The sequence below is a fragment of the Rattus norvegicus genome, chromosome 8, assembly GCF_021556685.1.
Source record: "Rattus norvegicus strain SHRSP/BbbUtx chromosome 8, alternate assembly SHRSP_T2T, whole genome shotgun sequence".
NCBI classification, from domain to species: domain Eukaryota; kingdom Metazoa; phylum Chordata; class Mammalia; order Rodentia; family Muridae; genus Rattus; species Rattus norvegicus.
Window position 1 is genome coordinate 64,173,312 of NC_141541.1, and position 25,990 is coordinate 64,199,301.

Here is a 25,990-nt window from a genome sequence, read left to right on the forward strand (position 1 = left end):
ATCTCCAGGCTCTCTCGCCCACTGATGGAAGCAGGGACAGAAGCACGAAATGGCCAAGGAACTTCCTGTCGGGAATGAGACTGAAAGGAAAAGGCAAAGTGCTGGTGAATTGGGGCTATATTCCCAAGGGTATGGCGGCAGAGGTGAAGGGGCCCGCAGGGGTCTCGCGGCCCCAGCTGCTGGCTTGCCTGCGGATTAGTGGGAGGCAATAACAAGGTCCCGCCCCCAGGGCAGCACGGCCCAATCAGCAACAGGTCTAGCGTTCTGGACCCGCCCCCGCCCCCACGGCCATATAAGGATGGGCCTGGCGGGCCTCAGCAACGCAGTAGTCGCCAGACTTCAGGCTGTGACTGTGGAGCCCCGGCCGTCGCCACCGCAGCCGCTGACGCCCCCCGCTCCCCACATGCAGCGCCGCCCCTCTGTGGCCTCCGGTGAAGCAAGGCTGCCAAGCCCGGGCTCCGCCTGCCTCCCTCCTCGCGGCTTTCCGCGTCCTCGGCGGGCGGGCGCGATGCGGCTGGGCCCAAGGCCCGCGGTGCTGGGGCTGCTGCTGCTGCTGTACGCCGCGGTGGCCGGCGCCAGCAAGGCGGAGGAGCTGCATTACCCGCAGGGCGAGCACCGGGCGGACTACGACCGCGAAGCGCTGCTAGGTGTCCAGGTGAGGATGCCTGGCTGGGCTCCGCATCGCCACGGGCTTTGTCCTGTGACAAAGCGGGACGACCAGGAGAGGCCTTAGCTGGAGCGGCCTGACAATGGGGGCCGGGCGGGGCTCCGCTTGCGCCCTGGGAGACCCTGAGGCCTGTAAAACTGTTGCAGTCCCAGAATTAGATTCTTTCTATTCCTGGAATCAGGGACAGGATCACTTAGAGTGGTAATGGGGGCGTATTGAAGTGTGGGTCATCCTGAAACCATTGGAGCAAACGAGGCATGTGGTAGCTCTATTTCCCTCCACCATTAGGCCCCACTGATTGTAATGCTTGATTCTCCTGTGTGTGGTTTCCCTCCCCAAAGGAAGACGTCGACGAGTATGTTAAACTTGGCCACGAAGAGCAGCAAAGACGATTGCAGTCGATCATAAAGAAAATTGACTCGGACTCTGATGGCTTTCTCACTGAAAGTAAGGACTGTCTTGCACCACCACCAATGGAGAAAGCCCTTTGTAGAGATTAATGTACATTTTAAAACTGTTGTCTGTTGAATTCTAGTGGATTGCTAGTGTTCCAACAAGCTAAAAGTACTATGATATGGAAAATAGGTCTTATACCTGGAAGATGGGCTACCAGTAAAATCAGTGCTTTCTCCAATGGTATGTAAGCATTACTGGCCATGAGAGGATAAGTTTGCCAGTCATACCTTCCTCACATCACTTTTCTCATTGTCCGTAGTATGGTTCATTTTAGAGACATTTGCCCAAACCCTTCTTAGCAGGTCACATGATGATACAGTGCTTCTTTGGTATATAGAATTTTAAGAATCTGCCTTTATTGGTTTATTATAACAATGAGCAAATAGAAAACACCCTATCACGTGTAAATTATATTGCAGCATTAGAAAACATGCTGGTGCTGATGGGGGCTTAGACTAGCTTATCCGCCTCTTCACAGAGATGGAGAGTCAGGTACAGAAGGGGAATTCAGCTCTCAGTCTTAATTCAGTTTTTTGATGTTCTTCATTCAAAGCAAACAACAAAAGAGTGCTCTTAGGTATGTTCTTAGGCAGAAATGGAATGTACAAAGTATAAAAGAATGCTCGGAATAAATTGCTCGTAATTTCCCCCTCCCTGTTTGACTCAGGTGAGTCTTGAATCTATCAGTATTCTACCTTTAATATCAGGTATTCCTGGTTGATCCTTCGAAGGTTCAGAAATTTGTCATTGTGACAACAACCTGCTTGTGGTATCTCTCCTTTAAATGTTGTTCAGCCTCTGGATAGTGAAGTTACAGAAGAGGGAAATGCAGCGTATGCTGTTAATAAATAGTCACATTGGTGCCCACAGGTTTGTTCCCGTTAACCCATGATGGAACCTCTAAACTACTAGGACATACGTCTGTCTTTTTACAAATGGAGTTGATCTGGAAGACTTTAGTACCTGTTGGGATCTAGACTTGCTTAAATAGTCTGATCTTCATTTTATAGTTAAAGAGCTTGGGAGGTAGACTATCATTTAGGGCCTAGCTGCAATCTGAGGCTGTGCTGCTGGTCCCTGTTACATTCTGTTTTCTACTGTGTGCCACTAACGTAAAAGAAAGACTTGCCATGCTTCAGGAAACACAAGTCTCTTGAGGACCCTTAAGAGAACTTTACTGGGGGTTGGGGATTTAGCTCAGTGGTAGAGCGCTTGCCTAGGAAGCGCAAGGCCCTGGGTTCGGTCCCCAGCTCCGGGGGAAAAAAAAAAAAAAAGAACCAGAAAAAAAAAAAAAAAGAGAACTTTACTGATTTGAGTTTTGAGGGCCAAGGCTGGGAGTCTAAAGCTGGGTCCAAAGGCCCTGAGGCAAACTTAAACCAAGGAGTGAAGACCAGCTTGGGCAAACAGGGAGAGTCCCACAACCTTAAGAGTAGTAGAAGCTCTTAAGTGGTAACAAAACACCTTCGTTAAAGCTCCGAAGCTGAAAACAGTTGGGGATCTGTAGGCTCTCAGCTATGAAACCTTGGGCCTTTCTGAACCTCAGTTTTATTAACTGAAATAATGATGATTAGAAGTTGGTTCAGTGGATGGTTGCATAATAAATATTAGGGTTTTGGAGTCAGGGTAGAAATCATCTGCGCATGTCTATATACCTGAGCCCTAATGAGCTGGCAGAGAAGCAGCAGTCTTTAACCCTAGTAGTGCATTACCTCTAAACCAAGTGCTATATACTCATGTTCCTCTTGTGAATAGTCGTTGTAACCACCTCACCTATTTTCAATTATTACCTATTACCTATGCAGTGTAGTAATTGCTTCTATGAAGAAATCGTTAATCTGAAAAGGGGCATTTGAAATTTTTGAACTTGTACCTAATTCTGGCAGTTATACAAAGCAGAAATTATCATTACTAGTTTGTTAAAATTTTTTCCACATACTATGATGCTTAAATAAACTATACCAGAGTAGCATTTCTCTGCCTTCAGGGGCTTGACTACTGTTCACAATTTAAACCATGTCTACTAACATATCTTGATTAAGGTGTGATGGGCCCAACTGAAATCAGTCCCAACACTTAGAAGGCAGAGGCAGGAGATTTATGAGTTTGAGGCTAATCTAGTCTACGTAGTAAGTTCTAGGCCAATCCAGGTACATAGCAAGACCTTGTCTCAAAAAAAAAAAAAAAAAAAAGACATAAAAAGAAAAAGCAGGGTTGGGGATTTAGCTCAGTGGTAGAGCGCTTGCCTAGGAAGCGCAAGGCTCTGGGTTCGGTCCCCAGCTCCGAAAAAAAGAACCAAAAAAAAAAAAAAAAAAAAAAAAAAAAAAAAGAAAAAGCATCACATATATATTTATATATATGCACATACATATTTTTATTCAACTCATAAGTTAAAGAAAAATTTAAACCTTTTATAAATAATTTTTTCTAGAGCATAGTGAGATAAATAGGCATTCAAATAGAGTCACGATAATTCCGACATCCTTGGACTCCGCAAGCTCTCCCCACCTCCTTATTTCTGTCAGTACTATTAGGCCAGTTTTCAGGTTTTTCAAGCACTGAAGTTACTTTTTCAAAACACAGTTAGAAATCTCCACTCAGATGGGAATTCTTGTGAACATTCTTGTGTTCTGGGAAATTGTCGTAGATGAACTCAGTCAGTGGATTCAGATGTCGTTTAAGCATTACGCCATGCAAGAAGCCAAGCAGCAGTTTGTGGAGTATGACAAGAACAGCGACGGCACTGTGACGTGGGATGAGTACAACGTCCAGATGTATGACCGCGTGATTGACTTTGACGAGAACACTGCTCTGGATGACACCGAGGAGGAGTCCTTTAGGCAGGTGGGTCCACGCTGCCCCTTCTGCACGTCCTTCTCTTTACCCTCCTGTCCAGTGAACACAAGCTGACCTGAGGTCCTAGACTGCTGCTGGTCATTGTCCCCAGTCCCACCCCAGTGGGGTTTCAGTGGTTTCCTTTCAGCCAGCTGTAGGACTCTTAACTCCAGACCTCAGGTATCCCTGCATCTGTCTCCCTTTTCACTAATTTGTCCACATTTCCAGAGTTGTTCCCTAAGTGCATTTTGGTTATATATATATATATATATATATATATATATATATATATATATATATATATATGTGTGTGTGTGTGTGTGTGTGTGTGTGTGTGTGTGTGTGTGTGTGTATGTGTGTGTGTGTGTATATATATATATATATATATATATATATATCAGCGTTTAAAATAACTTAGCAATCAGCTTAATATATTTACATTTTTTGGAATAATTCCATCCTTTAAAAATGAAATAAAGGGCTGGAGAGATGGCTCAGGGGTTAAGAGCACTGACTGCTCTTCCAGAGGTCCTGAGTTCAATTCCCAGCAACCACATGGTGGCTCACAACCATCTGTAATGAGATCTGATGCCCTCTTCTGGCCTGCAGTCACATATGCAGGCAGAATGCTGTACATAAAATAAATAAATAAATCTTTTAAAAAAATGAAATAAAAATGTAATTGTAGCAAAATAACTATAACATTTTTCATTATTTCTTTTTGTTGTGTATATTCCTGTTAGGGCACTTGTTGGGGTCAGAGAGCATCCTTGGGTATCAGTCTTCACCTTCCACCATGTTTGAGACAGTTTCTTGTTCACTGCGTATTCCATGGTAGCTGACTCTTGAGTGTCTCAAGTTGCACTGTGCAGTAAAGAGTGCTCTGATCACAGAGCATATCCTGCTTTACATGGGTGCTAGGGAACTGAACCCAGGTCCCATGTGTGAGCAAGCCCTTTACCCACTGAGCCATCACCTCTTACATTTACCATTTTACTTTTTTTTTTTCTTAATGTTATTGAACCCAGGGCTTTGTGTGTGGTAGATAAGCACTTCCATTAGGAGCTTCTTCCCAGCCCCCTTCAACCATTTGAAAGGGTTTTCAATAGTGCTGTGTTCATCTTGTTGTTCAGCCAGTTGGTCAAACTCTGTATTTGGCAGAAGCGAATTCTGTACCCATTGTACCCATTAAACAATAACAATAACTTGATGTTTCTACTCCCACGGTTCTACCATCTATAAATTCACCTATTCCAGGTGCTTCATGTAAGGAAAGTCACATTTGTCCTTTTTATGACTACTTTACTTAACATAATGTCCTCAAAGTTTATTCATGTGTTAGCTAGCGTATGTCCTTTCTCTGCCCAGAAAGGACGTATTCTAAAGAGACCAGATATCTTCCGGGCAGTGGTAGCTCACACCTTTAATCCTAGCACTCGGGAGGGTTACACAGAGAAAGTCTGTGTAGAAAACAACAGCAGCAACAACAACAAAAAAACCGAAAAGACCAAATATTCTAGTGGGTGGGTGGGTGGGGACGTATGTCTATCTGCCACGTTTTGTTTGTCTTCTTGGATTCTTTTTTATTATTCTTTGAAATTCTCATACACTTAAACAGTGTGTTTTGACTTTCACCTATCTTTACCTTCTTCCCAACTTCATACCCTCTTTTTTTTTTTTAATCCTGTAACAAGTGTGGTATACAAGTCTCTCTTTTAGATCCTGCTTTTGATTATCTTGGGTACATTCCCTGAAGTGAGATTATCGGATGGCCTCTGTGTTTAGTTTTCGGAAGGCACTGCAGTGTAGTTTCCCATAGTGCTGTGTTACTTACAATGACTCATTTCTGAAGATCCAGGAGAGAGTCTGTTGAGTGTTGAGTTTGAATTTTGTTTAAGCAAATATGCAGCTTAAACAGAAATAAGAACTTTTTTGTTTTTGTTTTCAGGACAGGTGTTTTCTGTATAGTCCTAGCTGTCCTGGAACTCACTCTATAGACCAGGCTGGCCTCAAACTCAAGATCACCTGCCTTTGCCTCCCAAGTGCTGCAATCAAAGGGCTGCCCCCACTGACGTGTGAGAAGAGTTATTTTTATTAGTTTCCAGGCAGAACTTTACAAGACTTCTAGGAAGTCTATTAAAACAAAAATATATCAATATAAATGACTATATGCTTGAGAAATTAATATTTCAAAAGGATTTTTTGATGTAAAAAAGAATAAAAATAAAAACAAATGCCTTATAAATGATATGTCCCAGAACAAGTTGAGGTACTTGGAAATCATTTGAGCCTTTCTGCTTCATTTGCATATGTACCTCTTAATTTTATAATGGTCACCATTTTTCACTAATACAGTATTTATTTTAGAATTGCGCTGCTAGGTGAACTGTATAAGCTGTTACTAATTCCAGCTTACTTATATGCTAATGATTAGGTTGTGCTTGGTTTTTTGGGACTTCTTACTGTGTGGCTTTGGCTGTCCCAGAACTCCCCATGGAGACCACTCTTCCTCAAACTCCGAGAGATCCACCTCCCTCTGCCTTCGAGTGCTGGGATTAAGGAGTGTACTAGCACTTCTGACCTAATAATTATTCTGTCCATGTGTCACCAGTGTGCAGGTTAAGGTTCCTAGCCTACGAGCCAGTCTGCCTGGCTTCACATCCAGCCCTACCACTTAACAGTTGCTAAACCTCCCTGGCCTCAATTCCCTCATCTCTAAAAGTGGAATAATCCCCACTGAGGATAACAATGGTGTGGGGAAGCAGTATACGCTAGCAGTCGGAATGCTGAGTAGTTCATTTTTAGTTGAGAGAATATTGTAAAAGAAGCAGTACTTGGGAGGTGGAAGCAAGACTATCTCAGGTTTGAGGCCTGACTGTCTTGGGCCAGTGAGATGGCTCAGTGGGTAATGGTGCTTGCTGCCAAGACTTAGACAAGAGTTTAATCTCCAGGACCCACATGGTGGATGAAGAGAACTGACTATCACAGTTGCTCGATGCCCTCCAAACATGTGCTTTAATGCCCCACACACACAGGTACATAAATAAATAATATTTAAAAAAATGTAGGGGTTGGGGATTTAGCTCAGTGGTAGAGCGCTTGCCTAGGAAGCACAAGGCCCTGGGTTCGGTCCCCAGCTCCAAAAAAAAGAACCAAAAAAAAAAAAAATGTAATGAAGGGTCGAGAGGTAGCTTAGTTGTTAGGACAACTGGCTGCTCTTTCAGAGTACACAGGTTCAATTCCCAGCACCCACATGGTGGCTTACAGCCTTCTCTAACTCCAGTCCCAGGGCTATGATGTCCTTTTCTGGCCTCTGGACATCAGTCATGTACGTAATATGCTGACATGCACACAAACAAAAAACCCAAACACATGGTTTGTTTTTTAGTTAATGGGGGGGAAAGACCCTGTCTCACAAACAGAAGAAACATGTACAACTCACAGACATTTATATTTAATAAAAGTGTTAGGTATTTGTTTACTACATCAGCTCTAGATTAATTAATTAATTTGTAAGAAGATAAACTTTTTGCTTCCCTTTTCCTTATTTGAATTTTTATTTTCCAGTAGCCTAAAAGGACTGTAGGTCAGTCTTCATCCTGGTTGGTGCTCATGAGATCTGGTGAGCACCGTTAGTTCTGCAGCTCTGCTAAACCCATGATATGCTGCCATGACCTTCCTGCCAGGGAAGGGCAGAGACATTAAATACAGTATTTTAAAATTACTAGTTAGGGTGTGATTTCCTGCCTGTTTCCTACCTTCATTCCTCTCTAACTTTTTACCACTCCAAAGAATTACTTTTCCACTAAAAAAAGTATATTTCCATGTGTACAAGCACATGCATACTTGAGCACATACAGATGTGTTTCTGTAGTCTTGGGAAGGAATTTTATATAAGACACGATGGTGTTGACATTAAGGTCTTTATTTTGAAGGATATATACATATTTATAGAAAATACAAATGATCCTTTTTTTTTAAAGATGTCTTATTCCAATGTTGTTTTCCTTACCAAGTACTCAGTACATGTTGCTCTAAGACTGTCTTTTAAGAATGAGCTGGGGTCTGGGGAAATGACTCAGAATTTAGAGCATTTACTGCTTTTTCAGAGGACCTGGTGTGGGTTCCCAGCGTCCACAAAGCTTTGTAACTCCAGTTCCAAGTGATTGGGTGGCGTATTCTGGCCTCTGAGGGCTCCATCCCTAATATACTACACATAAATTCATGTAAGCACAGACACACATACCTAAAAATAAATATATGTTAATAAATGCATGTTTTTAAAGAATTCATTAAGTGAATCTGTGTCCAAACAGTAATGCAGTAGCCCAAAGCGAGCTCACCAACAGGAATCTTATTGGCCATTATTGGACTAGGAATAGCACTGTCTTTTTGCTGTTGTAGTCATATTTTTCAAAAGAATTTGATGACTTATAACTTTCAAAAATTGGTATAGAATGTAAAGATAAACCCAGAGAAAATGTGCAATAGTCTCCAAAATATATAGTCTGGGTGCATGACTTAAAGTTTTCTGTGTTGAAAGCTAGTAGAAAACTAAGATCATGTCCTGCCTGATTCTTATCTGTGATGAGCTGCCATTTAAAGAACATAGACAATGTAAAGTGAGTCCCTCTTTCCTGTGAGATGTCTGGAGTTTTTCTGAGTAGTGTGAGGAACACAAGTTCATAGTTTAAGCAGGACAATTGAAGATTGGAGAGCAACCTGTCAAAGTTCAGAATTCTACTGCTGAATACAGGCATATGCATCATTTATTCATATAAGATAATTATTGTATGCTTAATGTTAAGACCTAGAATTTTATCCTAGGATCACAAATTATATATTTCCTCATGTAAAATAACAATTGTTTACCCCAAAAATTGAAGTTTTGTTCTTTATAAATTTCTGTATAAAAAGAAATGATTAAATATGGTTTTCTTATGACAGTAGTTTGTCCTCACGTACGGTGGTTCTCAAGCTTCCTTTTTTTTTTTTTTTTTGGTTTTTTTTTTTTTTTTTTTTTTTTTGGTTCTTTTTTTTCGGAGCTGGGGACCGAACCCAGGGCCTTGTGCTTCCTAGGTAAGCGCTCTACCGCTGAGCTAAATCCCCAGCCCTGGTTCTCAAGCTTCCTAATGCAACCCTTTAATACAGTTCCGCATGTTGTGGTGACCCTAACCGTAAAATTATCTTGTTGCTGCTTTGTAACTGAAATTATACTACTTTAATGAATTATAGTGTAAATATCTGATATAAGACCCCTGTGAAAGGGTCGTTCAGACCCGAAGGGGTCTCTACCCACAGGTTGAGAATCACTGCTCTAGTAGACTACAAGAAATTTATAAAAAGAAAATAAGGTCGAATTTCAAAACTTTCATTATTGTTTTTTAATTTACAATTCAAAAAATATATATTGACTCACTTAATATGAGGCACTTTTTGATAGACTTAATTTTTTAATATCTTATTTATGGGCATGGGTGTTTTGCTTGCATGTATGTCTGTGTGCCTTGTGCATGCCTGGTGTCCTCAGAGGTGAGATGCGGGCATCAGATTCCCTGGAACTGGAGTTACAGAAGAGAGGAGGTGTCCTACCAGTGCTGGGAATCAAACCTTGGTTCTCTACAACAGCCAGTGCCCTTAACCCCTGCGCCTTCTCTCCAGCCTCAAGAGACATAGTCTTAAATGTAGCCCTGTCTGTCCTCAAACTTTTGATCCTCCTGCCTCAGCTTCCCAAATGCTGGGATTATAAGTAATGTGGCACCATGCCCAGCAGTATGCACTGTTACTTAATTGGAACCAAATGGCCACGAAATATGACCCTCCCCCAAACTGTTGGCCTTTTCTTCTCCTTCCTCTGCTTTCTCCTTCCCTACCTCTCTCTGCTTGTTGAAAGAGAGCTTTTCTTTCCATAGGCAAATTTGGCTGAAGTTAGCTCACTCTGCTAAAACATTTTTTCCCTCTAAATTGAAGGGTTCTTTCATAAGGAAATCTAAACAGATGGTATTTTAAACAGTGATTTATTCAGAAAGACTTATTGGTTCTAAACACAGGATTTCAAATTCTTGTTTATCTACTTCTCCCTGTGTTAACCCTGACCGTTAAATGTAAATTACTTGATCTAAAATATTTAAAGTTATGAAACAGCTATAAATGCAGAAAGTTATAAATGCAGCTATCAGAATCAGTTTTTTAAACTTTTATAATTGAGAGAATATGGCTGGCTTGTGGAGTTTAGATGTTTGAAAACCAAATTCTTTAGGGGAGGCAGGAGCCTCTCCACTGGGCGTCAGGAAAATACTTATGTTGAAGTAAATAACTGCTGACTAAGCTATTTTTAAAAAATTAACGGGGTTGGGGATTTAGCTCAGCGGTAGAGCGCTTGCCTAGCGAGCGCAAGGCCCTGGATTCGGTCCCCAGCTCCAAAAAAAAGAAAAAAGAAAAAAAAAAAGAAAGAAAAAAATTAACAATGGTGGAACACATAGATTAAAAAATGCTTAAAACCTTGTAATTATGTTTTAAAAGAGAAAGTTTACTCTATGCAAGTTCTTTAGAGCAGAAGGCTGTTCCCAGAAATATTAAAAATTGAAAGTATGTAGGTTGGTTAGCAACAGCACACTGACAGCATTCAAAGCTGGTGGTCACCGAATCATCCTTGAACGTTTTATTAAAAGTACCCTTAAGCTGGATAATTTCTGTACTTGAACACATTTTTAAAAGGAAATTTTAAAAAATGCTTATTTAACTTCCAGAATGAGGCCCTTTAATTAAAGTTTTGGACTATTTCTAAACATAATTAATTAGCAGAATGAAGAGCCTCCATACATGGTATCAGAAATAAGATGAGTTTCTCAAAATAAGGGACCATTTTGCTAAAACATGTTAACTTATTTTTGTGTGTTTGTTCATGTTTTTGTTTCTTGTTTTTGGGGTTGGGGGTTTAATTTGTTTTTGAAACAGAGTCTTTATGATATGTAACCCTACCTAGCCTGGATCTCAGGGGCTGGCATTGAATCTGTAGAGATCCACATGCCTCAGCCCCTCAAATGATGTTAACGTAGTTTTGAAAAATCATGTAGAGGACAAGAATCAATTTTTAAAAAACTCTACCAAAATATAATTGGTCTCATGTTTATTGTTTTGGAAGCATTCCAAACTTGCTGGGCTGAACTAAATACCTGTGGCTTTTATTAAACCGTGTGATCTCCGTTATTCTGTTAACAGTCTAGTAATTTATTGTTTTAGGGTTTGTTTGATTCTTTGTTTTGAGATAGGATCTGGCTTTTTAGCACAGACTGGCCTCAGAGTCCTGGTCCTCCTGCCTCAGTATCTGGATGCTAAGATTCTTGGCGTGTGCCACCACCCCTGACTAACACTGCATATAAGCTTCTTAGAGATTTTTATTCCAGTTTACAGAAGAAGCCAGAGAGGTCAAGCAGTTACCCTGCGTGCACAGTTAGTCAGTGTCTTGCTAGAACCAAGGTCAGGATCTGACTGTGGTGCTTCTGCCTCTGTGTCGCCTTGTGTGGATGTTTGTGATTAGCTCCTCCTACTTTCAGAAGGCTGTTGTAAAGATAAATGAGATAATGTATAAAAATGTGTGTTAAATCTCGTATCATGTGTAATCATCAAAGTGGTTTTTAATGCTGACTTGGTACTGAGTTATCCTTAAATTCGTTCTCTTTTTTTTTTTTTCAAAGCTCCATCTAAAGGATAAGAAGCGATTTGAAAAAGCTAACCAGGATTCTGGCCCTGGTCTGAATCTTGAAGAGTTTATTGCATTTGAACACCCAGAAGAAGTTGACTATATGACGGTAAGGAACAAGCCTGACAAAATTATTGAGTACTGAAACATATGTGCCAAGTTGTTAAAAACAGCAGAGTGTGGAGACTTCAGATTCAAAATATTCCAGTACTCTTCCCACATAAGAGAGAAGGGCTAAGAGAGGCTTCTGGGGATGGCCAGATGGAGGGTGAGGGAGAAAAGGATGCTGCTTTTCATGTGTGCACATGCAGCAGTCCTTCTGTGGCTGTCTCCTTGGTGAGAGCCATCGAGGCCTTCCTTCCACCCTTTGTAGTTTTCAGGCAGACCTTGTTCTGTCATCTGAGCTCTCATGCTTTTTAGCCTCACTGACGAGAACTTTTGGTCTGAAGAGTGGATTCATTCTGATTGGTTTCTATAGGGTGGGAGTGGTGTTGAGATACTCTGCAATGTTACACATAGTAAGTCCTCTCATCCCCTGAGAACCTGAAGAACTGGTCTAGGACTGCATTCAGTAGCCTGCACAGGATGCAGGCATCAGCACCATGAGTAAGTGATGGGTCAGCTCTTTGACCCTGAACAGTTGGACTCTAGTTTAATTATTCTAACACTGGTTGAGCCCTGTTTTAGCAAGCTTCTTAAGAAGCCTTACTTCCCACCACATAATAAGACAACTTTAATGACAGTACATGTATACTGAGGTCTGCTGTACGGCATAAGCCTCCAGCTGTGTGGTTTATTTCCTGGGTTTTTTTATGGAGGGAGGTGTAGCTTTTGTTGAGTAGGCAATGACCAGAATCTGCTGTCTTGAATAACAAGCAGGCACATCTTTCTCCATAGCTCAGTGGCAAGGCTGTGCCATTAGTGCCACTTTGCTTGTCATTGTGAAGTTTCTAATTTCTCACTCGGCACAAAGGACATGACCTAGTTTAAGACCAGTGCTAGGTGTGATTTCAATGCCAAAGCTAAGCTGGGCCAAGCTAATTGAGCTCTAGAAAAGCAGGCAGAGGATTCTGGACCTTGACTTTTTAGAGAACAAGGAACAGTTGACTGGAGATGGGGAGAGCAATTAAGTCAGAGGCATTATGTAATAGGAGCCTGGCAGGGGGATGGAATAGATTTCATCAACACTTGGAAGACCGTGACTAGCAATGCCAAGCAAGTTGGTTTACAAGGATTAAGAGACAGAGAGGACCCTGAAGTTTTCAGCTTGTGAGAAGTGACAGACACCATACCTTTGACACAGTGGGATGCAGCAGATGATTGTGCTGTCTGTGCTGGGGGAGCTGATGGGGGTACATGAGAGCTTCACTGACTCCTGCTTATTTACCCTGCGTGCTTTTGTACAGCCTTCTCCCCTCTTAAGGGTGTGCTGGATATAGGAAACAGCAGGGATATAGGATCAGTTAAGCGATTTTTATTGTGGATTCAAGTTAGAATGCAGTCTGACAGGTTTGTTCTGTTATATTGTTGTGGTACTGGGAATTGAACATAGGCTTTTGCATATGCTGCTTACCTGGTCCTCATAAATTGTCGGCTAGCCTTGGACTCATTGTATAGTATGGACAGGCCTTGAACTTTCAGTCCCCCTGCTTCAGACTCCCAAGTTGCTGTGATTACAGGCCTGCTCTACCAGGCCTAACTTTGAAATATTTTCATTCATGTAGTTCTAAAAATTCTTTTAAAGTATGGCAGCATTATTAAAATAAATCTATTGTTCCCCAAGGATATTGCTTGAATTCGGGAAATGTCATTTTGATCAGTGATTCTTAACTTTTGTTGTATTACAAACTCCCTTGTCCTGATTTGTAATTTTAAAAAGGATATGATTTATAAATAAATAAACTATAACACTATCCCAGAAGAAATGTATATGGACCCACAACCCAAAATATTAGTTTTATGAGATTCTCATATGCTTTCTCTAAAACTAATCCTTGGATCCCTAACCTCTAATATATGCAAAATGTGTACAACTGGGACAATAGTATTTGTTTCAATGTTGCCTTATACAATTGTAGGTGAAGCCCTTGGATTTGTCTAGATTGGAGATTTGAGACTATATTTATTTTCATTATAGTTCAAATTCTAAAGTTTGGATTGAGAGGCTCAGGGAGCAGCAGGTAGTGAAGACATGAGAGACTAGACAGGGTAGTAATTAAAAGTAAAGCAAAGCTCTGGGGATGAGCCCATCACAGCAGATACAGGAGATGGACCCAAGGAGATGAGTGGCAGGGACTTGGGCAAGGCAGGAGCTGAGAAGTGAGAGCTGAAGGAAAGAACGCTCCACAGTGAAACTGGTGGAAGGTGGTTGCTTGGAGAGAGCTGGATGTGAGTGAGGAACAGGTTAGACTGGAGAATGGACGTAGGCTTAGAGGTAGTAGGGAGACTGAGTTTGGAAATCAAGAGCGGCTGTTTCCATCCTTGGTGCCAAGACCATGTTCTTTGAGTGCCCCTACTGGATTGTAGAGCTAATGAGGTAAAAGGGGGTTAGTCAGAAGTGGCATTCTTTTTTCTTATATACATCTTTAATAAAGATAAATTACTTTTCCTCTTCCTTTTTCTCCCTCTCTCCAACTCTTCGTGCTCTCCATCACTCAGATGGAGAGCTTCTGTCTTTGATGAGTTGTCACACATGCGTATATGTGCATAAGTGCACAGGTACAACCTGCTGAGTGCACTTCCGTTGTTTGTGTGTGTGCTCTCGGGCTGACCTGACCGCTTTGCATTGGAAAGTCGGTTAGGGTGCTCCTCCCTGAAGAGCAGCCATTAGTTTCCTGTAGTTCTTTATCTAGCAGGGGACCCCACGAGACTTTCGGAGGTGCCATTCTTGAGAGGGAAGAGAACATACAGAAAGCAGGAGAGCATACTCAGTGCTGAGGGCGTTTATGGGAGTCAGATAGAATTCTTCACAACACAAAAGAATAACAACTTTTAAAATCACTCAATACTTGGATTTTATTCTTATTTCTGAGTTCTGGGATTTAGAAATTGTTTCCTATAAGTGTGAGCAACCAGTGTAATTGTTTATGAAATTTTTCTGCAATGGGATCGGTCAAGGTGGGATTACAGTGTTTGTGACAATGTCTTTTCTTTGAATGAACATGCAATAGGAGTTCGTCATTCAGGAGGCTTTGGAAGAGCATGACAAAAATGGTGATGGGTTTGTTAGTCTGGAAGAATTTCTTGGCGATTACAGGCGGGATCCAAGTAAGTTGCCTGCGGGTGATGGGGAGAGAGTGGGTTGGGATTAAGGGAAGAGCCGAGCTTATTGAGTATGGCAAGGGAGCCAGCTCAGCAGCTCAGCTTAGCTGATGTGTACCTTTCTTGTTTTTATTCCATGTGTGGTTTCAAACGTCTTCCTTCCTTTTCTAGCATAGAAATGCCAATGTCAATTCAAAGAGGAACAAAGGTTGATTTTTAAAACAAAATCCTATGCCATTGCATGTAGGTCTTGAGAAGGGACATAAAATACTATATATTAGAGTGAGAGTGAGTGTGTGTGTGTGTGTGTGTGTGTGTGTGTATTAACAATACAGAGTAGATGAAGTAAGTTTGGCTATATAGAGAATCCCCTTTCTCTAAGCTATTGTCCTTTACCACAATTTTTGTTTACAAATTTTTAAAAATGGAGTTTTAAAGTTGTTTTCCTGGTTTGTTGTTGCAAATGAAACTTAAGTAAGACATTGCTGTACAGGACCACGTAAACAGTCACATGGTTTTGCTCTGGACAAAGTGCTGCCTAGCGCATTGGAGACCCCTGGCTGTCAGCCTTAGTACTGCACAAACCAGCATGGTGCACTTCCTGTATGTAATCCTAGTCTATGGAGGCAGGACAATCAAATTCAAAGTTGTCTTCAGCTGCATAGGGAGCTTGAGACTAGTCTGAACTCAGACCCTGTGTCAAAAGAATTGTTTTAATTAAATATTATCACTTAAAAATTAGGAAAGCTGGAAATCGGGATATGTGGTAACACTTAATAAAAGTTCTAACTGGATATGCAACAGTTTTAACTGAATTCTTTTAGCTGGTGTCTTACTTTTGGAAATCTTTGCATATTTGTCCTTATTTCAGGACTTTTCTGCTAAGTAGTTCTGTTTCTTGGGTTTCCTTTTATAGTCAACTTTAAATTCATTTCCTTTATTTTAGAGATATATGAAACTTGTTACTGGTTTCATGTGATAGTCTTATATATTTGTATTTTGTTTTTGTTTTTGTTTTTGTCTTAAGCTGCAAATGAAGACCCAGAATGGATACTTGTTGAAAAGGACAGATTTGTGAATGATTATGACAAAGACAGCGATGGCCGCCTTGATCCCCAAGAGCTGTTGTCCTGGGTGGTGCCCAATAACCAGGGCATTGCCCAAGAGGAAGTAAGTGTCAGAATTCCATGCATACTTTGTGTAACTGGTAGGAAAGGGACCTAGATCCAAAGAAGGAAGAAATGGAATTACTTAAGATGGATACATTATTTTATTTTGAATTAAATGATGAAACTCTCTCATATTATCCCCCAGGGAAGACACGGTCCATAGGATGACAGCTGTGTCATACCTTTGGAGGCTCAAGTGGATGATACCCTGTACTAACCCTGTATTGACCCTGGGTAGAGATGCAGAACTCAGTGTAGATTAAGTTAGAAGAACTTAATGAGAGAAGCAGTGGACAGACTCAATGGCATGTGTGATCACTTTAACACTTGGAAATTGATGCGCTTTTGATGGACCTAAGTGATTCTGACAAAGTACACTAACATGAGTATTTTACTTACGAAGACTTATTCTGGACACCTTTGGTTTGGTTTGTTTTAAAGGCTCTTCATCTGATTGATGAGATGGATTTGAATAGTGACAAAAAGCTCTCGGAAGAAGAGATTCTGGAAAACCAAGACTTGTTTCTCACCAGCGAAGCCACGGATTATGGCAGACAGCTCCACGATGACTATTTCTATCACGATGAGCTTTAAAGCAGGAAGGGCCTTTTGTAGTTTGCTACCAGCTTTACATTTATGATAAAATATGGATGTTGTGTTTTACACTCCTAAGTCTTACCACATCAGATGACCTAAACATAGATTATAACTTTTGGCCTTTTAGAAGAAAAACAAGAACTTGTCATTTATTTCAAGACGTATTGAAGGAGTAAACATTGATATTGTGCCATATGACCACACAGTCTCTCCTAAGTACTCCATCTATGTAGTGCTGTGTTGTGGAATGTTTGAGCCCTGTTTCCATACTTGAAGACATGGAGGACTTTAAACATGTCTGAACAATAGTATTTAAGTAGCACGTGATGAAGCTGTCAGTTTTCGTTCTTGTACTCGTAGACTTCCTTTTGAAACTGACGAAGGACAGTGTGTTTAGCTTTAGTGTTATATCTTAAAACCTTTAAAGGAACCTTCAGAAGGACTTAAACCTCACATAGATGTCGAGAAGTTCTACTTAATTTTAAAATGGTTTCTAAAAAGGGTTTTGTTGTATGAAATAGAACTTTATATTTTTGCATATGTATAAATAGTAATTATATTTAATGTATAACAATAGCATTATGGTGAGTGGGAATTGACATTGTCCAGAACTCTTCAATTTTGATTGATTAAAAATAAACTGTCCTATCTTTTTATATGTTTGGGTTTTTTTTAATTTTTCCAGATAAATCTTAAATTCAGCATGGGTTTCATTATATTCAACATTATTCATTCCTTTATTAGGTAGTGAATGTTCTTGAGATTGTTAATTATTGTTGGTACATAGTCTTACTTGCCTTTTTTTTTTTAAATAAAAAGAATTATGCTATAATTGAATGTGCACCTGAGACATTTTCAATTGTTTTTGTGTTGAGTGTGAATTTGCATTTTGGTGCTAAAAAAAATATTGTTTTTGTTTTGTTTGAGATGCTAGGGACCAACCCCAGCCTCTGGCATTCTAGAGAAATGTACTGCTACTGTTGCAAACCCTCTAGCCCCAGACTAATCGTAAGCATTATGGAAGCTGAGACTCGCCTCAGGGCGCACTTGTCCACACCCAGACAATCGGATTTATTTGCTAGAGTGGAGGAAAGTAGGTGAGAAGTTAATTGTTTGGGCTTGTGACTTACAGATAGTTTTTTTCTTTGCCTTGCATTCCTTTCATGTATGGGTGGGAAGTCAGTTGAGAATTTGTTGATTAATTTTCTGGTTACCATTCAGATAACACACACTGTAGCTCACCAAGCCCTGTGAGTATTTGGGAGGACACCCCTCACCCCAGCTCTCTTTTGACAGAGCTGACTGCCTGCTACTGCCCTGCCTTTGCTGATGTCAGATGTAGATGCAAACTAAAGCCAGCATCAACGATAGCTGTGTTCCCCTAGTAGCTGAGGTTTCACTTCAGCCCACAGCATCACGCAGCTCTAGCAGTCTAAGAATTGAGTCACTGTCATCACTCGTCTGTCACTGGTCAGCCTCACTGACATTGTTTACGATAGCTGCTATGGTTATCAGGATGTTAACTGGGTTTTTTGTAGTAGATTCTAAAGCCATGTCACACACATTAGACTATCATACACACACACATTAGACTATCATACACAGATTCCGCTTCAGTCCTTAGCAGAAATGCTTTCACTGCATTATTAACATCATCCATTCAACATGGATATACAGATACAAAAACTTTTGGTGATTGATAGGGTTTACCAATATCTGTACTGTTCTCCTTAGCCTAAAGAAAACTGGTTTGTAGCTCTCTTACGTGGGCAGTGGCTCAAACCAGTTAAGTATAGTAGTCATTGTCACTCCCTGACTAAGCAGGGAGATCGTTTTCCTGTACAGGCACTATGGAGGCTCAGTGGAAATCCTAGCACCACAGAGTCAAACGTCCTTGATTGCTTAGTGGCCACATGGAGAACAAATGGACCCATGGTGGACATAAGCCTTTTGATATACATGGTTTTAGTTACGCTAGACTAGAGATTTGGAGATGTTTGCTGGTTTTGAACCACAGTAGGACTCAGCTCATCCTAAGTGAAGATTAGCATTCTATAGGCATTTAAGCAAAAAGGATCTACTAAAAATAGGATCTTTCTTTGTTTCTTTTTATTTTTTGAGAGAGTTTACACCAGGTGGGCCTTGAACTTGTCCTCTTGCTTCCCCGTGCAGTTACACAGCTGTGTAGCATATATCATGGGAATAGCTTCATCGTCCTTAAAGATGGCGCTGCAGTGGGGTGTAGCAGCACAACCTGTGACCCTGCTCTGCAGAGGCAGGATGTAGTCCAGCCGGTGGGGTGCTTGCCCAGTATACACAAAGCATCAGGTTTGATTGTAGCACTGCATAAGATTGGGGGGTAGAGGTGAGAGGATCAGAAATTCAGTTTTTATACTCACTGTATAGACAGTTCCAGGCCAGTTCCAGTAAGAGGGCTACATGAGACCCTCTCTTAAAAACAAAAAAAGAGGTAGAAGCTGCAACTGGGATTCATAGAATCGTTATGAAGTAGTTGAAAGGGATTTTTAGGTCTTATATGCAGCCATGGCTGCCCTGGAACTTGCTATATAGACACACTGTCCTTTAACTGGGGTGATCCTTTGCTTCTCCTGACTGTTGACATTACAGGTGTGCAACACTGTATCCAGCTTCTCACAGCTTTTAATTTTACTTTTGCTGGTCTTTAAAAAGTAATCTGCTTTTGTTCTGTGTTCTACAGAGAGTTTCCTGAAACCAGATTCCAAATGAAGAGAAAGCATTTTGTTGGGTGCCAGTTTTACCTGCTAACACAGGTAGAGAGATGGTCCTGTTTCAAGGAGACACTGAAAGCATGAAACCTACTCTCTGCTCACTGCTGGTCTACCTGACCCCTGTTTGTTTCATCTACAACAAATAATACCATGCAAATGCTGTATTTTGTGAGCATACCAGTAAAATAAAACACGATTAAAGTTAATCAGGGATCGCCTCGATGGCGGTCAGGAGGAAGGCAAGGCAGACTGAGCTAGAAGTCAGCCTAGGTCGACCATGGTAAAGGGGAAGAAACAAGTTCAGCTGGAGGCTGTGCTGTCTTCACTGCCTGCGTCCATCTTCCAGGCCCAGTGATTAGCACATAATACACTTCATGTACTAAGGAAATGTGGTAACTGATAATCGGTCTATCACACTACCTATCCCTCAAAGAAAATAAATAGAATTAAAAAAAAAACAATCTTGTTGTGGAAGCTGTACTGTGTCCCAAGAACACCCTTTTGTCCGCACTTCTTTGCTTGCAAATGTTCGTTACATTGAGTCTGTTTCAAGGCCTCCACCCTCTGCTCTGCTATCTGTACTAGATCCTCATGGGAACTCCTCTCGGATATCCTGTTACTGCCCTGCGTCATGGAGATCCTGCAGCTTTGGCTCTGCAGGATGGCCCTTTCAGGTACTCCAGCAGATCACAGATAAAGTAGATGTTGGGGTGGGCCAACTCAAAGCCCTGGAGCTGGGCCTGAAAGGTAGCTGAGTGGGTCAGCCTGCCAGCTCTCCTATGCCTGCTTGGAGCTCTCCAGCTCCACCCTGGCTAGCTCACCAAATTCTGCAGCCAATAAGGAGCAGGGTCAGTTCTGCTCTGTGTCCTCAGGACCAGCTCACCTGCATCCCTGGTGAGAGCTCTACTACTGCCTAGGCAAGATACAGGGCCTGCTCTCCCAAATGCTGCAGCCAGTGAGGGGGACAGAGCCAGCTCTCACTGTCATGACCTTAGGGCCAGCTCTCCCACCTGCAAGGCATCGAGGGTTAAAGGGTGAAGAAGGCATCTCTCCCTGGCCCAAGCCACCTCACAGGAGTGGGGCCAGCTTTCCTGAACTCAGAACTCAAGGGCCAGCTCACTCACTGTCAGAGCTTGCTCTACTGTACTGCCCAGGTGAAGGGCAGGGCCAGCTCAGCACAGTTCCTCAGGCAGCAGTCCAGATCCGGGATATCTGCATAGCCTTTGGTGCTGTACTGGCTGGTTTTGTGTGTCAACTTGACATAAGCTGGAGTTATCACAGAGAAAGAAGCCTCCCTTGAGGAAATGCCTCCATGAGATCCAACTGTAAGGCGTTTTCTTAATTACTGATAGAAGGTGGGAGGACCCATTGTGGGTGGTGCCATCCCTGGGCTGGTAGTCCTAGGTTCTATAAGAAAGCAAGCTGAGCAAGCCAGGGGAAAAGATCCAGTAAGCACACATCCCTCTGTGGCTTCTGCATCAGCTCCTGCCCTTCAAGTTCCTGCTCTGTGTGAGTTCCAGTCCTGACTTCCTTTGGTGATGAACAGCAATGTGGAAGTGTAAGCTGAATAAACCCTTTCCCTCCCAACTTGCTTCTTGGTCATGATGTTTGCGCAGGAATAGAAACCCTAAGACAGGTGGTAACACAGGCCTGGGACATCAACACAGAGCCCAGCTTTTATAGGACTACAGACCCATACATAGCTCCAACGGTAGCATGGGCCCAATGTTCCCATGGCTTCAGGGGGCAGCACAGAACACTCAGGTCATCATGTCCTTCCGGGGCAGCACAGCCCTCAGATATCCACATGTTCTCCAATGGCAATCCAGACCACAGACCTCCACTTGGCCTTTGGTGGTAACTCAGGCCACAGACATCAACACAGGCACCAGCTGCAGCAGAATCATGGACCTGGATGTGGCCCTGGTGGCAGCCCTGGCCAGATCTCACCATGGCCTCCTCATATCTGCCTGTGCCTCGTTCCAGTTCCACCTTTCTCCGCAGTGTCTGAAACTACCCCATCCTTCCCATCTCTCCATGACACATCCGTCCATCATAGTGGCACCTGCAGCAGGTGCCTGGGTATCTTTTTTCCAGCCTCCCCAAGCTGGGGTGGCCAGGGCGAATGCTTGGGTGTCTTTATTTGGGCAGCCCCAGCCAGCATAGCCAGGGTGGTGCTTAGCAGTCTTTCTTTTAGCCACTGAGGGTCAGCCAGCCTGGGCCTATTTTTCTAATGTCTTGGTTCCATGTATGTGAAATGTGTAGAAACAGAAACTAGATTGGTGTTTATCAAGCGATAGAAAAGATGTGAAGAGGTTGCCTAATGAACTTGCTTTTCTGTTAGGGTTGATGAAAATAAAATTATGTAGTGATCATGGCACCCAAATCTCTGAATGTACCAGAGTGGGGTGAAGAATCCCAGTCACTACTTTATGGGCAGCCTTGCACAGAAAGCGATTATCCTTTGACCTGTATGACCTACTAGCACTCCTAGTAGATGGACACTCACATAGGTGAAAGACCTGCTTATGAACAGCCAAGCCTACTTTAAATGAATGCTTTTTTTTTTTTATTAACTTGAGTATTTCTTATTTACATTTCGAATGTTATTCCCTTTCCCGGTTTCCGGACAAACATCCCCCTAACCCCTCCCCCTCTATATGGATGTTCCCCTCCCCAGCCTCCCCCCATTACCGCCCTCCCCCCAACAATTACGTTCACTCGGGGTTCAGTCTTGGCAGGACCAAGGGCTTCCCCTTCCACTGGTGCTCTTACTAGGCCATTCATTGCTACCTATGAGGTTGGAGCCCAGGTTCAGTCCATGGGTAGTCTTTGGGTAGTGGCTTAGTCCCTGGACTGGTTGCTTGGCATTGTTGTACATATGGAGTCTCGAACCCCTTCAAGCTCTTTCAGTCCTTTCTCTGATTCCTTCAACAGGGGCCCTGTTTTCAGTTCAGTGGTTTGCTGTTGGCATTTGCCTATGTATTTGCTGTATTCTTGCTGTGTCTCTCAGGAGAGATCTACATCCGGTTCCTGCTGGCCTGCACTTCTTTGCTTCATCTATCTTGTCTAATTGGGTGGCTGTATATGTATGGGCCACATGTGGGACAGGTCCTGAATGGGTGGTCCTTCTGCCTCTGTTTTAATCTTTGCCTCCCTATTCCCTGCCAAGGGTATTCTTGTTCCTCTTCTAAAGAAGGAGTGAAGCATTCGCATTTTGATCATCCATCTTGAGTTTCATGTGTTCTGTGCATCTAGGGCAATTCAAGCATTTGGGCTAATAGCCACTTATCAATGAGTGCATACCATGTGTGTTCTTCTGTGATTGGGTTACCTCACTCAGGATGATATTTTCCAGATCCATCCATTTGCCTATGAATTTCATAAAGTCATTGTTTTTGATAGCTGAGTAATATTCCATTGTGTAGATGTACCACATTTTCTTTATCCATTCCTCTGTTGAAGGGCATCTGGGTTCTTTCCAGCTTCTGGCTACTATAAATAAGGCTGCTATGAACATAGTGGAGCACATGTCTTTTTTATATATTGGGGCATCTTTTGGGTATATGCCTAAGAGAGGTATAGCTGGGTCCTCAGGTAGTTCAATGTCCAATTTTCTGAGGAACCTCCAGACTGATTTCCAGAATGGTTATACCAGTCTGCAATCCCACCAACAATGGAGGAGTGTTCCTCTTTCTCCACATCCTCGCCAGCATTTGCTGTCACCTGAGTTTTTGATCTTAGCCAAAATGAATGCTTTTTTAAAGATTTATTTATTTTATTTATATGAGTACACTTTAGCTGTCCTCAGACACACCAGAAGAGGGCATCAGATCCCATTACAGATGGTTGTGAGCTACCATGTGGTTGCTGGGAATGGAACTCAGAAACTCTGGAAGAGCAGTCAGTGCTCTTAACTGCTGAGCCATCTCTCCAGCCCTAAATGAATTCTTTTTATATAGCTCTGATAATATGCCATGTTTCCAGAATTTGTCTGCTTTGTAAATCAAAAGAAAGTGATGTTTTATTCAGCCTTTCCCAGTGTTCTTCAGAAAACCAGGTCACAGACAGCAGTGCTGCCCTGGTACAACCTTGTAAGTTATACTGAAAAAAAAAATCCTCCAGTCCTTCCTCTGTTTCTCCTTATTACTTATTACTTATTACTTATTACTTATTACAATGTTGGGATATGTCCCTCACAGACTTCTGGGTAACAAGCACTACACCATTCACAGAGGCAGGACTCAAACTCCCATCCTCATTAGACCAGTTAAACGAGTGATACTGAAAAGGGGGAAAATAAGACTTATTCGATGTGGAAATCGGGAAGAAGAGCAAAGAGGTCCAGGGACTCCCAAATGCCCCTTGAGGATCTGCAGTGAGGCTAACGAGTAAGCAGAAGGCAAGAAGTGTGTCTAAATAAGTGTGCCTGGTCAGGGAGTGGACCACTGACCCCATCATTCTGCTCCAGTCTTTCCTTCACGGTAGGCTGAAGTTGGTCAGGACTATGTGGACTCTTTCCCAGAGACAAGTTTCTCCGGCTGGCACCCGGCTTCAGGCTTTTTCTTTTCTCAGCGTGAGATTGATTCCTAGGACAATTCCCGTTACTTGCAGCCTATTATCTCTACAGTCTACTAGCCAAAGAAAGGGCACAAATGTCTCTTCATGATGTCTTCACTCTTGCCAACACCATTATAGAAAGACCAAGTCTTAGTTATTTAACAAGTTTCAGAGGGTGGTCCTGTATTGAAAAGGGAAAAGTAACATTTTAGAAAATGCAAAGTGGAAAGCTTGGGAGAGGGCCTAACTGGGAAAGTGCTTGCTGTCCAAGCACAGAGATGTGAATTCAGGTCTTCGGTATACAAGCTGGATGTGGTGGATGTAAACCCCACGCCGAACTGGGAGCAGAAGGTGGATCCTGGGCATCGATTGCTGGGCATGGAGTCCAGCTGAAACAGCAAGCTCCAGGCTGACTGAGAGAACTCTAAAAACATGAGAACAATAATCAACCTTCGGCCTCAATATAGGCACACCTGCACTCCCATGTATACTTAAACACCGCAAACGCGCGCGCACGCGCACACCATGCGAAATGAAGGAGCGTCAGGAGCAAGCTTAGCTGTGGTAGGCTCAAGGAGCTCTTGCTTCCTATTGCTGCCTCCCATCATCCTCTTTGCTATACCACTTCAACCTTCTGCTCTGTTCTTACGATAAATCACCATATGGAACGGAGCTGAGTGGTTCTCCCAGACGGCCAGTTTCCTGAGGCGGGGACTGTATTCACGTCTATGTGTTCTGGTTTTCAGTTTCTCTCAGATGTGTGGAAGAAGCTAAACCTTGTGTCCTGTCACTTGCTTCTTTGCAGTTTGTGGGGTTAAAGAGTGATTCTCAAACATGGAGCCCATGAAAGCAATGGAATTGTTTTCAAACCACCAGTCAGTGTTGGTATTCTGTCTAAGCTCCACCCCCACAGTTACTTGGCAACAGTCAGGTATGCTCCACCCCACAGTTACCTGGCAACAGCCAGCTGTGCCTGACACACTATATAGGGGCTGCTTGCCCTCTCCTCTCTCTTGCTCCTCTCTCTTCTCTTCTCTTCTCTTCTCTTCTCTTCTCTTCTCTTCTCTTCTCTTCTCTTCTCTTCTCTTCTCTCTTTTCTCTTCTCCTCTCCTCTCGCCTCCCCTCCCCTCCCCTCCCCTTCTCTTCTCTTCTCTTCTCTTCTCTTCTCTTTTCTCTTCTTCTCTCCTCTCCTCTCCTCTTCTTTTCTCTCTTGCCCTCTTCCCCTTTGTCCCTTCCCTCCCCATTCCCCTTCCCCCTTCCCTCCACGTGCTTATGGCCGGCCTCAATTCCTCTCCTCTTCTACTCTTCTTCTCTCATTAAACCTTTCCACGTGGAACCATGTTGGCTTGGTGTGGTCTGTCTAGTCGCGAGCCGAGATTTCACCCCCACCAGTCAGCCATCACCATTCCTAGAGATTCTGAGTCAGCTGGTCCGGGGCAGCCCATCTAGACCCAACACGCAGCCAGGTTGGGAAAGCCTGGATAAGGATTTCTTAGCCCTGTCACTGTAGACCTTTTGAGCTGAAAAATTTTTTGTTGAGAGCATGCAGAAAGCGCTATCTTGTGCATCATTACGAATGCTTAGCCCCATCCCTGTCCTCTCAGTGAGCGGCAGCGATCTCGGGCTGTGTACCGGATGAAAAAGTCACCAGACGTTCAAATGAGGCAAAAATCACACTCTTAAGTTTTTCTGTTGAGAACTCAACCCAGGACCTTGATCCTGCTAGTCTTGAGCGCTGGCATCTGAGTTGCTGACTTACTCTATTGGTTTGGAAAGCCAATGATTTTGTTAAACACATCTGCTCTCAGAGGAAGCTCCTGGGCTGCCTGGGGAAAGCACTAAGATTCTGACAACCCCTCTTCCCTTCCATCCCACCCGCCCTCGTCCCACTCCCACCCGCCCTCCCCTGAGTCTGTTTTCTTAGCAGAAGGCTGCAGAAGGAATCTTTTTTTTTTTTTTTTTTTGGTTCTTTTTTTCGGAGCTGGGGACCGAACCC

General features: G+C 42.7%; 1 protein-coding gene across 1 annotated transcript; it reads left to right on the forward strand.

Moving 5' to 3' along the window:
- The first annotated feature begins 296 nt into the window (after window positions 1-296).
- Window positions 297-17,521, forward strand: Rcn2 (reticulocalbin 2). Its single transcript, NM_017132.2, is given in 7 exon segments — window positions 297-655; window positions 1,009-1,114; window positions 3,768-3,964; window positions 11,653-11,766; window positions 14,828-14,924; window positions 15,946-16,088; window positions 16,529-17,521. Coding segments are annotated over 7 exon segments (957 nt in total). The 5' UTR covers window positions 297-508; the 3' UTR covers window positions 16,682-17,521.
- Window positions 17,522-25,990: the final 8,469 nt, after the last annotated feature.